Source organism: Gavialis gangeticus, unplaced genomic scaffold, assembly GCF_001723915.1.
Source record: "Gavialis gangeticus isolate Ggan-Ray unplaced genomic scaffold, GavGan_comp1, whole genome shotgun sequence".
Taxonomy (NCBI): Eukaryota; Metazoa; Chordata; order Crocodylia; family Gavialidae; genus Gavialis; species Gavialis gangeticus.
Window position 1 is genome coordinate 12,823,725 of NW_017729032.1, and position 12,150 is coordinate 12,835,874.

A 12,150-nucleotide genomic window follows, 5' to 3' on the forward strand; every position below is an offset into this window, starting at 1 on the left:
GGGGTGGGGCACGTCACTGATGGGGGAGGGGTTTGGGGGGCCTAGGAGCTGTCACACACAAGGAGGGGCAGGCTTGGGGGGGCTCTGAGGGACCTCACTGATGGGGGAGGGGGCTGGAGCACATTGCTCATGGGGCAGGGCAGCTTGGGCTCTTCTGCCCCTGCTTCTCTGCCTCCTCCTGGCCTTGGAGGCAGTGCAGCCCCTGATCCAGTCCCTCGCTGCTTCCAGCCCTTCGTGCAAGGACTTGCCTGGCTCTGCCTCCTTCTTTCAGCAACTTGCTGCTGGGTTGGAGCAAGTGGCTGCAGCCCCTTTGCTGCCCCTACCCTCTTCCTTCTTGGGGGCTGCGGGGCCTGGTGTGGCTGAGACTGGCGGGTGCTTAGCAGGAGCTACTTCAGTTGAGGTGGAAGGGAGTATACATGGCTGTGTTGTCCACATGGGCTCAGGTGCCATGAATTCGATGGATGAAGCCCTGTCTTGTTTCTTAGCTAAGCTGGTTCCCATGGTTTGGTTTGTACGATGCTGAGCAGCCTGCTTTTAACTTGGGGAAACTCTTCTGCACACAGACAGCTGAAATATCCTGGGTGTGGCGTGGCATTTGTGTCATTGGGATGAGGAAAGTAAATTCCTTTTTTATAGCCTGTTACACAGTTGCTGTGTGGCTGCATTTGGCTTTCTCTAGGGCTGATTACAAATCTTAAGCTGCCACATTCCTTGCTTTCCCTCCCTGCAATTGCTTGATATTTCAGAAAAGGTGGCTCACAGATAGAGTCAAAACTCAGGTACCAGAACTGAAACTTGGTTTTGTTTTCCAGGTGCAAGCAGTGGCACAACAGGTGGCTGAAGATAAATTTGTATTTGATTTGCCTGACTATGAAAACATCAACCACGTAGTGGTCTTTATGCTGGGAACCATCCCATTTCCAGAGGGCATGGGAGGATCTGTCTATTTCTGCTATCCTGACCAGAGTGGGATGGCAGTGTGGCAGCTGCTGGGATTCGTCACCAATGAGAAACCAAGTGCCATCTTCAAAATTTCTGGTCTAAAATCTGGTAAGAGCAGGAAAATATAGTATTCAAACAATATCACTGGCAGCAAAATGTGTGCATATTCTCTAATGACTATAGTAAGATATTAGAGCGTTTAACTAATGAAGTGCTGTTTGGGAAGTCAAACATTTGTCCTCCAACTGGATCTTAATAGTCCTGGTATTTATATTTTAAGCAAAGGAGTCACAGTGTGCAGCCTGTGGGCCGCATGCAGTCTGCCAGGGCAGTCCTGTTGGCCTCGTTTATTGTCATTCCATAAGCATAAAAAACAAAAGAGGATTTGAAAAGTAAAACATCGAGTAGGATTACTCCTTATCACTTCAAACTGTTCTCACTATGCAGAAATTTTATTTTTTGTGTGCTCTTGCATGCGAGGTCCAGATTCCTGCCTGCAGTGTGATGTTTTCTTTGAACAGAAGCTCTGTTGGAAGTGGCCTTCAGTCTGAGGTGTGCACAGTTGATCAGAACTAATGGTATCTAATTACATGCAACTGTAGCAGCGTTTCTCGCTTCTAATTGTTCAGGATGTGTTCATGTGAGAACTTGCATTTGTCTGTTTCAACAGACTGTTTATAAATGGCATCTAGAAGGTAAAGCATACTCTGTGTATTCATTAGCTGCGTAGGAATGCCTATAAGGAATCTTATATTACCTTATGTTGCCAAAACCAGATACATTTATTGTAGCACAAAGATTCATTTTTTACTAGTGGCATTTACTTCTAGAAGCCAGATACAGTGACTTCATAAAAGCAGCCTCTTGAAAACTAAATAGTGTATTTACTGCATGTCTTATATTGCTGGGGAAAGACCCAAGAATTCAGGGGGTAGTCTCTTCTAATTACATGGATTTTCTATTGATTTCTAAACTCTGTGCATCATTTGAATGCCATGTTGTGCAACCATAATTAATAAATAGATGATGCAGTTGTCTTCTATGTAAGATGGTTCTATTTTAGTTTTCTTTACGCACCTTTCAGCTATTTCTACTCCCTTAAGTGTCCAAAAAAAGATTTAAGCAGCAATGACATGTTCCACTTGATACGATTTTTCTCAAACCGTGTTATTTAGCTCTCTAGCTGTTCCATTAAAACCAGCATAATCTTGATAGTGGCAGCCCAGATGATTGTTAAGGTTGTGGTGAACCATGGCATTGGCTCAGTTACAAAATTTGAGAGCTCTTTTGAGAATTCGTATGTATATTTAATGTTTTATTCTTTGGAAAAAGGTATTAAAGCAATTTACTTTCTCTGAGCAAACATTGGCACTGTTCTCTTCAGAGAGAAAGAGCCATCACCTTTGCTACAAAGTAAAGTGTTGCTGTTTTAATACCACTTCATCAAGTGCTTACTCCCCAGCGAAGTTGATTTACTTTCCCAGCCAAACAGTAGCCTCTGCTTTTAGGCTTATTTCGATTAGCCATTTTTTTTCATTGCACATTCCGACCAAACTGAATAAGATTGAAACAGTTCTAGGAAATCATGTAGACAGCACTCTTGAGAGCTGCAATATATGCGTTGGATTACACAAATTCGAGGTTGGTGGTCTTTCTGTCCAGAGTATAAATATAATTTCGTTATGAATTCTCTATTGTTCAGTCACTATCAGCTTTGGTTTTAGCTAACTGCAAGCTCTACAAGCTCCTCTGTGGATTTAACAGCTATAACAGTGGTCTTTTGACTCCTTCATCTTTACAATAATAACCGTTCTTCATTGGGATGTGATTCAGTAGTCCGTCAAACAAGTCAGAACAGAATCCTATTTTTTTGCCAAATCTGCTTTGCTTCTGCAGTGCTAAGAAGAGTAAAATAGTAATGCATGCCATATACACTTTTATGTGTACTAATAGGATGTGAAATGTGCAGTGAGCTGATCACATTTGTAGGAGGTTTGATTTTGTTTCTATGTGCTTTTAAGTGCAGTATGTAACAAGTCTAGTAACAGGCCTTGTGTAGTAGTTCTGTTTGTAAATGTCAGACACAATAATGCACTCAGTTTGCACTAAGCACTTAAATATCACTGGATTCCTAATTAAACTGATGTGGAGGCTTATCACTTAAAACCTGAGAGAGTGCCTACAGCTTACTTTATAAAAAAAAAAAAAAATGGGTTTTTTGGCTTGCTCTTGTAATCTGTTTGCATAATTTTTCTCATGTTTGTATCAGTTTTTACCATATGTGCCTAACTGAATTTAGAATCCTTTGCAAGGATAGTTAGGGAATAATCATACTGGACACCAGTGCTTGCCATCTGAACTCCTTGGCCTAGAAATCCTGAGCTCTGTGTGGTGATTCTTCTAGATACAGGTCCAGAGGAAAGGTTGGAAGGCTTGCACATCTTTGTGGCATTTGAAGTGACCTGAATTTGAAATTCTCCAAATTTGAGCTGAATTGAGTGTTTCAAATGCATTTCTATCATCAGTCAGCATTTGCCTGAAATTCATTGTGTTATATCAAAATGTTCCTTTGTACAAACATCCTGAAACCAAACAAACATGGCTTTGTCAGTGCCGTGCATTCCCCTTTGTTTTGGATCAAGAGTCATCACTTGCTTCCCTTTTCTTTCCAGTTTTTGGCATAATCCTTCAAAACAGTGATAACATTGAGGGAAAAATGCCAAATTCTTTTGCCAAGTTTATTTTTTTTTAATGGCTGCACTCTTCTGCTTCCACTGCTTCTGTATTTTCTTCCAGTAGACATTGCTGGCATGTTCCTGTTTCCTTTCTTGGTCATGCTTGCAGGTTTCAGAAAATTGTGCAATTCAGACAAGTTTGTCAATCAAAAAGCATCACAGACTTTGGCTGTATTTTGATGTCATAGAGTACTTATTTTTCTTGCTTTAACAAGTTGTACTTTATCATAGGTTTTTTGGTTTGTGAAATGTAGGTGTTAAATATTTGTGTTTGTAGTGAGTGACTATTATGTATTCAGGAACTGAAAAGGTACTGATTTATTCAAAATAATTTTGAATAAAATGATTTTTTTCATATTAAAAATATATGTTCTAACACGTTCCACTTAACACTGCTTATTGTAGGATGTTGGCTCCGGCTGGGAAATATGGCAGCCAAAATGGACTCTGCAGGTAGAATTGTCTTATTCTGGAATTTCTGATGATGATAAATGTGATACTGTTGGAACTTGAACGCAGTGTTCAGTTAGAAGTCTGATTTCCAGGGGCTATTTTCTACTTATTTTCTACACAGCCTAATCTTATAAAGCTAATGGATTATTTGGTCTCTGCAGCATAGATTGACTTTCAGTATTTGTGGTGTTTCACAAAGCATCACTACATAGTTGAGGGACTGAATCTGATAAATTAACCTGTCTTTTTGCTAAATTGAAATCTACAGATCATTTCAGTCCTTTGAATTTTTTAAGCCCTCAGTCATGGAGTGTGATTAAAGAAAGCAGTGGGATGAGAACAAAAACATTTGTCTGATACTGAGTTTTTTCCATATAGGATAAAAAGGTAATTACTGGGGGAGAGGAAGGCAGCAACATTTCATACAATCATAGGAAAGTAGGACTGGAAGGGACCTCCAGTGGTCATCTTGTCCAGCCCCTTACCTGAGGCAGTGGTCATCCCTATCCAAACTATTACATACAAATCCATTGCCCAACCTCTTAGCTGGGCAAGTTGGACTCAGACATGCTTCTGCAACTGCCTTCTTGGTGCTAAGGAGCTTGGCTGATATGTTTGGGCTGGGTTAACCTTAAAGTAAATGTTTTTGACAGTTGAGCCATCTTTTTCTTTTAATAGCTACTATACATATACTACACATAGTAGCTAGTAACGTGTATGTGGGAAAATTTAGTGTAATCTGAACTGTGCCTTCTTTTCAGAAGTGGTAATTTAGTTTTGAAGGTGCTTCCTTTTGGGAAGGACATTTTTCAGTTTCTTACATATTACTAGCTTAGACCTTTGACGAATTAACTGTTTTTCCTCTCTTGACTTCTGTGAATGTGGGTGGGACATAGATTTGTGCTACTCTCATTGTCTGAGATTTTTAGCAGCTGGATTAGGTCAGCTGGTAGTGGTGATTTTCATTAAGACCTGTCTACAACCTGCAATGCCATATGTTGGTGTGTTGACCCTGAAATCAATGTCTTATAGCTATGCCTTTTCTTGTCCAGAGCATGGTACTCAGTATTTGCTTCCCAGTAGCAAGATACTCTCATACGACTACAAACTTATGTGGTGGTGGGTATTATTCACGTGCTAATGGTAACGTATTTCCCTTCCTTCCCCCAAATCTTTGTTCTTATCCCAGTGACATCACTTATATGGGCAGCAGGGAGTGGCAGATATTAGTGAATCTTGATGGTTTTGTAGTGTCCCAAGTGAGTTTGGGCTTTAGAGCCCTGGTTAAAAGATGAAAGTGTTGTGAGCTAGAATGATTTCTATATAAAAGGGATGCGGTTTAAGGATGCTTTAGAGCCACATTGTTAAGAAGTTCTCAAATAACTTTTGTAACTATGAGGGTATTTTTATTTTACGGCCATTTCTTTCTGATGTGGACTGTGCCAGTACACAGCTTTCTGTCCAGACTATTACTAGGCAGCGGTCTACAAGGAATAGTTCGAAAGTTTATCCAAACTTCAGGAAGAGTTGCTGACATTTTTAGTGCAGTGTGAAATGCTAGGAACTTCATACAAGTTCTCCAGTGTTTGTATTGCGTGTATTTGCTTTTCAAAGCGGTTCAAGGTATTGGCTTCTTTACCTTGTCTTCTAAAAATGTATTCAACACCCAAGGGTTGTTGGTCAAATATTTTAGACGTTACATAGTAGTTGTGTTCAATAGCACAAAATATTTTTGTCTTTTCCCTGTTTGAATGACCAAATCGAAAGAAGCTGTAACTGTATTACTTGTCTCTGGGATTTTTCTGGAAACTGTCATGTGTATTAAAAAAACTGGGTTTTATTGTAAATCATACTCCCTTGTGTTTGAAGTCAGGCTCCTTATTTTATTGGCTTAATAAGTAGTAGCAAGAAGTTCAAATGCTTCAGACCTACTTACAAACAGTGCACCTGATAAAATGAAGACTTGTTTACATAAAAGGAGACTGTAAAAATAATTAATTCTTTCTTAACATTTTTTTTCCCAAAAAGGTACTGTTAGCAATTGCCAATGCATTCTTCAGTAGATAAGAAAGAATAAAGAAACAGCTGCATTTTAAAGTTACCTGTTGCATCGTTAGGCTGTGTGCAGTTCTTCATAATACTGTGGGCAAGTTAATCTCTCTCATTGGTAAGGAAAAAAGCCCTTATTCCTAAGGAGTTCTGGGTGTCATAAGCAGTGCTGTAGTCATACTGCTGCCAAGTCTGATGGCTGTGCTCTTTTCAGGGAAAGGGAGCCAACACCCCTTTGGTGCAATGAACCTTCCTCAGACGCCGTCTGTAGCCCAGATCGGAATCTCGGTGGAATTGCTGGAAAACTTGGCCCAGCAAACTCCTGTCGCTAGTGCTGCTGTATCATCAGTAGACTCATTCACTGAGGTAACTAAACAGCATGCTGTTTTGCTAAGTGCTCGGTAGGAGGTGGTTAAGAACAGAGATCTCTGGAAAAACTGGTGCAGGCACTTAAAACGTTACAGTGAAAAATTGTGTTATTAAACCTAATTTGGCCCTCTTCATTTGGCTGTACACTTCTGACATGGCCGTGGCCTGCATACTTAAAATGTAAATTCTGTTACTGAATACAGGCACACTTTCCTATTTCATGTATATGTAATTCTAACACAGAGAAGCTTCACTTCAGAAGAGCAGGAGGGGGGACAGTGGTGCAGTTAGCCCTGTTCCTGTGACAGTGTCGTAGAAGTCTTGTAATCCATGTTTCACTGCCCATGAAGCATCTCCTGTCTCCCTTCACTGAATTTAAGTCAGGAACAGTTGAAGATCTATCTTGTCTTAATGCCGTGGGTTAGCTTCAGTTTTTGTAATGAAGTCCTAAGATTCTAAGAACTTCCTTCTTTTAAAAAGAAAAAGTAATTTACCTGGATAAGTGTGTGTGTGTGTGTGTGTGTACTGAACTATCTACACTCTCTGACTGAATGCTGGCACGTTTTCCCATTTCATATATGTAGTCCCTTCTGACTGCTGGGGGAATTCAGTGCATCCACTGAAGGGAGGTGGGTGATGTCTGATGGGGATTGAAACTCAGACGACAGGGTAAAATCCCTGTGATCCTGTCAGTGGAACAAGCTAGCTGCACCTCCATCCCCTTCCTGCTCTTCCAAACTGTAACCTCTCAGGTGTTAGATTAAATATACACGTTATGGTACTGTAGGAGTGATGTTGTAGCCATGCTGGTCCAGCAATTTTGGGAAAGGTGAGGATTTCTTAGGATGATGTCTTTTATTAGTCCAACTATGTAGTTGGGATAAAGTTAGACAGGCTTCCAAATGCAAGACTTCTTTGTCAAGTCTCAGGACGAATGTCTTGCATTCCAAAGCTTTTGTCAAACTTGATCCAATAAAAGGCGTCACCCTAAGAAATCCTTGCCTCTCGTGTTGGATTAAGGCCTCTCTGGGTGGGTTTTTGCAAAATCTTCCACTTTGGGCTACTTGCTGGATTACAGTATGTTATGTTGCATTCCCCGTTTTTACCTTGCCATGGGACAGCATGGGCCCTGGTGGTACCTAGACAGGCCAAACTTCCTTAGCTACCTGTATCGGGTCTCCCAAACAGTTGAAGAGTTGAGACAATGCCAGAAGCATTTAACTTAAAATTCAGACCCAAGCTTCTGTTTTTTGTCTGGAAGGATAACCAGGAAATAAAGGTAAAAAGCAGGACTTAAAAGGGGCCCTGACACTATCAGGTACTAATTGTTCAGAGGAAACAGCTGGTCATTAGGCTCTTAGGTTTTGTTCCTTTGAATAACTATACTGTTACAAAGCAGTTCCACCTTTTCTAGCGTTGCTGCTGGGTCAGGGCCACCAGCTACTTTGTTATGTATTTTGTGACCAGTTGTGCATAACTGCTACTTCTTTGGCCAGATGTTTGATTGCTGTAAGTCATTTTTTGCAAATTTTTTTTCTTCTCCAATACCATGTATATAAAATAAATGCTTGCTTCAGTTTTAATACTGTTTCATAGGAATTCAGTAGGAGTTATGACTTGGAGGGCACATTTACAAAAGGGACTGTTGCAAGCAACTTGAAGGAAAGAGATAAGCGGTAGTATGATTAGAATAGTAGTATTTCTTGTGGGATTAATGTCTCTTTATTTTACTAGACTGAACCTGAATTAACCATTAGGGCTACAATATAAAATAAAAGGCCCACAGAGGCACGATCAACTAATGTTCTTTCTGATTCAGTTTTGGAGGAAAAGGTTCCAGACTTACCATTGTGTCATCTTATAGTCACAGAGATTTACAAAATGTCCTTATTTCTGTCTTGAGGTCACTTCTGATTTTCCTTAAGCAAACCTTATAAAAATATGGTTTCATAGAAGTGAAGAAATAGGTGCGTTGCGTTGGACATATCTAAAAGGTCTTCCATCAGGAGAGGAAGAGTCTGAAGACAAGGCCGGGATCTAGAACCTCTACATCTAGTCCTTTCTAAAACAGACTTGTTCACTCAGCATAAACCTTGTTTTCTCCACTTGCATAGAAAGGAACATGTTCTCCATTTTATGTGGGAGTTGAGGATTGATTAGTCCTTTGTTCAGCATTTTAAATGTAAAAAGTGTTCTTAAAGTTTTAAGTACTCATTTATAAATTTGAGGTTTTATATTTCAGTTTACTCAGAAGATGCTGGATAACTTCTATAACTTTGCTTCGTCGTTTGCTGTCACTCAGGCTCAGATGACGCCAAATCCCTCTGAAGCTTTCATTCCTGCTAATGTAGTTCTTAAATGGTAAGGGAAAACATCTATCTCAAAGCAATTGGCTTATTCTAGTCACTGGAATTATAGATTTCATAATACTGAATTTACCTTCATAGCCTCCAAAAAAAATGACTTGACATTGTTTCCCTACTGACATACAAGTTCTTCAGTGCAGTCAGTAACTGTTCTGTTTCGCAGCCTCAGCTACCCCAAGAACAGTTTTGTTTACCACTGGCAGTTTAATCCCTGCAATTGTAGTATGCTTGTTCTGGAAGTCTTTCTACCTTTTGTAGTGTTGTTTAGTATGGGAAAGCAGAAAATGCTCCCTTTGACCAACAAGAATTAATGTGTGTTAGGTATGAACTACCATTACAATGTGTGTTGTTTTTATGGTGTCAGAAAATTATAACCCTAGCTGCCCTTGCTGTCATTAAAATGACTAATGTAGATGCAGCTAAACAGGCAAAATGTCCTTGTTAAGAGTTCAGCATATTCCATTCCTGGGACTGGGTTAAGCTGCGTTTGCCAGTGTAAATTGTCTCTCTGAGGCTGAAAACAGATGTCACATTTGCGCCACCATAACAATTTTTATGGCAGCACAAAGTAAAAACAAATAGACAACCATGCCCTTTGTCATGTCAAAAATGCTTTTGTTTGTGGGGCGACAAAAGGTCATTAATAATTTCTGCCACTTTTTGTCATGGCTGACATCTACTTGCTTAATGGGAGGAGTGTGTGGGCAGCCCTGGAGGTGCCCACACTCTCCAGCTGCCCCAGCAAGCATTCCCAGGGCTTGAGGGGCTTGCTTCTGCATCTCGGGAATTTCTGTGCGGGATTAGGCCCAGGGTGGGTTTGATTTAAAGCAAATCGACTTAAATTACTGGTCAGGAAGCCTCAATTTAATCATTGTTTTCTGCAAACAGTGCATTCTTGTTGTGTGCTATCCTTTATTCTTTCAACTTCTTGAAACTTGGCACTTTCAGAGAAAGGTAAGGGCTTGACTGTGTATACAAACTTGCAGAGAGACAATAGAGCTGATGAGTGGGGAATCAGGTCTGTTATCTCTTATCTCCATATACTGCTGCTAACAAAGATGTTATCTCTGGAGACAGCAACCTATCCCTATGTCTAAAGACGGACCTTTGTGCCCAAAATATTGCAAAGAACAATTTTTCCAACTATAGTAAAAGCTCTGTTATCTGGTAACACCCAGGAATGGGGGATGCTGGATAATAAAATACGCCGGTTAACTGAGTGGCCTGAACAGGTGCCGCTTCTCCCACCACGGTGGGCACTTCCGGTTTCACTTTACCTTACAAGCTGGCATGCCGGTTAATAGAGCATGCTGGCATGTAAGGTGCTGGTTAGCAGAGCTCTTCCTGTAGTTAGCTGGTCTAAAAGATATTGCATCTACCCAAAGAACCTTGTCTATGATCTCTGGAGGCACAAATCCACAGTTTGAGAACTGAAACTAAGCATCACAGAGAAGCTTAATGGGATCTTCTAGACTGAGCACTGAGTCCCATTGGGTAGAGTGGTTTTCTTTAATTTTGACTAGCCTAGAGAGGAGCCTCTGGGAACCCTAAGAGATTGGGCCCCTAATATAGTTCGTGGCCTGTTGTGACCTATTTATAAAACTTTTAAAAAGGTTACATGAATATATCATCTCAAATAGTATATAATTAGAAGTTATAATCCCTATTCCATGATGATATCTTTTGAGTTTTAACATATCTTAAAACTATATAAATTCATTTTTTAAACAAAAAGCATCTTAACAAAAATTATGATTAAGTCTGATTTAAATATATATTTTTTGTAATCATTGATTTTGTTTGTTTGTTTGTTTTTTGTTTTTGTTTTTGTTTTTTAATCCCTCCTTGATTGGGCCTCCCTAACCCTGGGAGCACCTGCTTGGCTTTCCCCACTTACAGAGACACCCCTGGGAATCTCCAAGATGCATCTCTGTAAGCAGGGAATATGTCATCCATTGCCTCTGCATGATCAACAGGTTTCACCCAATAAAGCAGATCAGCTGTGCTGGGACACATCTTGGTACAGTTTATCCATTTGATTTTGTGATATTTATACCCTTGGGGTGGCATTGCTAGTATAGTTATACTGGCAGATCCTTGTAAGTATAGACATGCACAGTGTAATCATTTGGCTGCATGGCCCAAATGTTCCTTTTCCCTTGAGTCAGCTGTTCCTAGCCTGGGGCACATGCCTTTCAAAGCATTCACCTAGACAGTTTTTAAAGATGGCTTATGTTGTATGTGAGCTCTTCTAAATGTTTTGATCATCTAATGCAGGTACTGTTTTTAAACCCTAAATATAACTGATCTGTCCTTTATTCCTTGTGGGAGTTTTTATTAGCACCTGCTGTATACTATGTACTGCACAAATGAAAAGGGAGGAAAATCCCTGGAAGAGAAGCATAGTAGAAGACAGTGGCCAGAGCAGGAATTAATCATGTCTTTGAAAGTTTGTTGTGGGGGTTAATATTGTAAATGAAAACTCGATGCAGCTAAAAGCAAGATCAATGTAAGCATTCTCTGTAAACTGGTAAGAATTGTTTAATCTCTTATTCTGATTACAGCCACATCAAGTAGTTTCATTTTGACCCTACTACCTGCCAGGGAGAAGTGTCACTTTAGTCTATTTGTTCTGTAAAGTTTTTTTTAAAATGTAGTGCATTTTAGGTCCACAGCTGGCTGCATGTGAGAGGCACTAACTTGTCACTAGTGAGGTAGGAAGTTCAAATACTTGAATTGCATAATTTGGAAGTCATTTTAATGCCAACACACTCTTCTCTTCTAGGTATGAGAACTTCCAAAGACGTCTGACACAGAATCCTCTCTTCTGGAAAACATAATCTTGAATCATGTCATGTGAAGTGCTCTTGGACTACAGTGGTGTCTTAAAGATTCAGTAAATTACTCTACTAAAGAACACTGGGATAGTATAATCAGCCCAAGCAGACAAACGTGAAGCTTTTATAAAATCTTTGAAACATTTAAAATTAAAAACCTTAAAAAGTGCTTATCATTGTTTGTTTGTTCTTGTTTAACTAAAGTGCTAAACATTCCAAGAAGTCAGTGGTGCATATTCATATTTAAAAATAGTTCTCTGTAACTGGTGTAAACTTGTAATTTATTTCCCATTTTAAGTGGTCTGTACAAATGGTGTAAAATATTGCAGCTTTAATTTTCCAGCCACTGACTTCCATTCTTCATGTTGTTTTCAAGTGACACTGTCAGGCTCACATAAT

General features: G+C 39.8%; 1 protein-coding gene across 2 annotated transcripts; it reads left to right on the forward strand.

Moving 5' to 3' along the window:
• The first annotated feature begins 790 nt into the window (after positions 1–790).
• On the forward strand, positions 791–11,920 carry HIKESHI (Hikeshi, heat shock protein nuclear import factor). 2 transcript variants are annotated; one of them, XM_019525155.1, is made up of 4 exons: positions 791–1,050; positions 6,394–6,545; positions 8,791–8,909; positions 11,700–11,920. In XM_019525155.1, exons 1-4 carry the CDS (start codon positions 900–902, stop codon positions 11,752–11,754), a joined length of 477 nt encoding a protein of 158 aa, XP_019380700.1. In that variant the 5' UTR covers positions 791–899; the 3' UTR covers positions 11,755–11,920. The 2 variants fall into 2 exon arrangements, with proteins under 2 accessions (XP_019380700.1, XP_019380699.1); XM_019525154.1 differs by lacking the exon at positions 11,700–11,920 and adding an exon at positions 11,243–11,560 and having other exon boundaries at positions 816–1,050.
• The last annotated feature ends 230 nt before the right edge of the window (positions 11,921–12,150 follow it).

Excerpts from the sequence above, each read along its gene's own strand:
- HIKESHI (XM_019525155.1), top strand. The coding sequence starts at position 900 with ATGCTGGGAACCATCCCATTTCCAGAGGGCATGGGAGGATCTGTCTAT. Across the intron at positions 1,051-6,393 it reads AATTTCTGGTCTAAAATCTG|GGAAAGGGAGCCAACACCCC; the intron begins GTAAGAGCAGGA and ends TGCTCTTTTCAG. Across the intron at positions 8,910-11,699 it reads GCTAATGTAGTTCTTAAATG|GTATGAGAACTTCCAAAGAC; the intron begins GTAAGGGAAAAC and ends CTTCTCTTCTAG.